Below are 958 nucleotides of genomic sequence, written 5' to 3' on the forward strand. Positions count from 1 at the left end.
AGGGCCCCTCCAGGGGCGGGGGCATCTGTCCATAGATGGTTGGGCTTTAGTATCTTAGAGGTCTTTTCCAACTTTAACTGATTCTATGACAATTATGAGAGAGTGGGGGGTTGGAGATGTGTGGGTGTGAGCATTCGTTTGAGAAAAAAGCACAAAAATAGAGTTGCCAAAGCAGGAGGCCTGACCCCAGGGCCCCTTCCCACACCCACAAGCTCATCCCTACCTGGAGGCCAGGTTCTCCCAAATCCCTCAGCCACTGTTCCCAAGATAGGCAGAAATTTTCCTTGGCCAAATAATTAGGCTGTGATAAGAGGAAACAAATGGGCCCTCAGAGCAGTGAGGGCTGCAATAAGAGATGAATTATTAGTCCAAGATGGAAATCTCTTTTGATAAATGACTGGCCTCAAGCAAGGAAGGATTCAACAAAACACAACAACGTCCTTGTTGTGACACGAGGAAGGGGAAGGAACAAACCGTGCACAGTGCAACAAAGCCTCCGTGCTACTGCCTTGACCAATGGATTAATCAAGTGTGTCCCAAGTGTCACCACGCTTCTCTCTTTGCATTACTTCCAGCCTCCCCATGCGGAGGACAGCGATGGAAGGTGCTCACCATGACAGATGTCACTGTGGAGGGCGTCAGGAAGAAGTGAGGAGCAGAGCCTGCAGATGCATGGGGCACTTCAAAGCAAACACAGAGCACTCAGCCACGGCGGTCTAGGAACAGAAAAAGGAGAGAGAACTGTTTTTGCTGTTTTCCTGCAAGCAGTTGGCTTAGTAGGGTGGGGCAATGCCTCGTACTCCAAGTGGAAGAACTGCCATTTATTAATGCTGGCCCAGTTCCTGATTTTTTTTTTTTAAGTACAGAGCTGGGGAAGAAAATCCATTGGTTGCTGAAAATAAACTTGACAATGAGGCACTGGGCATGCCATTGAAATCAGCAGGTTTTAACATCACAG

At 48.3% G+C, this 958-nt stretch overlaps 1 protein-coding gene across 1 annotated transcript in view; it reads right to left on the bottom strand.

Moving 5' to 3' along the window:
• LOC104913764 overlaps positions 1–702 on the bottom strand; it is a 13,287-nt gene extending 12,585 nt beyond the window's left edge. Inside the window, exon 1 of the mRNA XM_031556297.1 lies at positions 613–702. Coding sequence (XP_031412157.1) covers positions 613–615 — 3 coding nt within the window. The 5' untranslated portion in view covers positions 616–702. The remainder of the gene's footprint in view (positions 1–612) is intronic.
• Between the last annotated feature and the right edge of the window lie 256 nt (positions 703–958).

This window comes from Meleagris gallopavo, chromosome 20, assembly GCF_000146605.3.
Source record: "Meleagris gallopavo isolate NT-WF06-2002-E0010 breed Aviagen turkey brand Nicholas breeding stock chromosome 20, Turkey_5.1, whole genome shotgun sequence".
Classification (NCBI taxonomy): domain Eukaryota; kingdom Metazoa; phylum Chordata; class Aves; order Galliformes; family Phasianidae; genus Meleagris; species Meleagris gallopavo.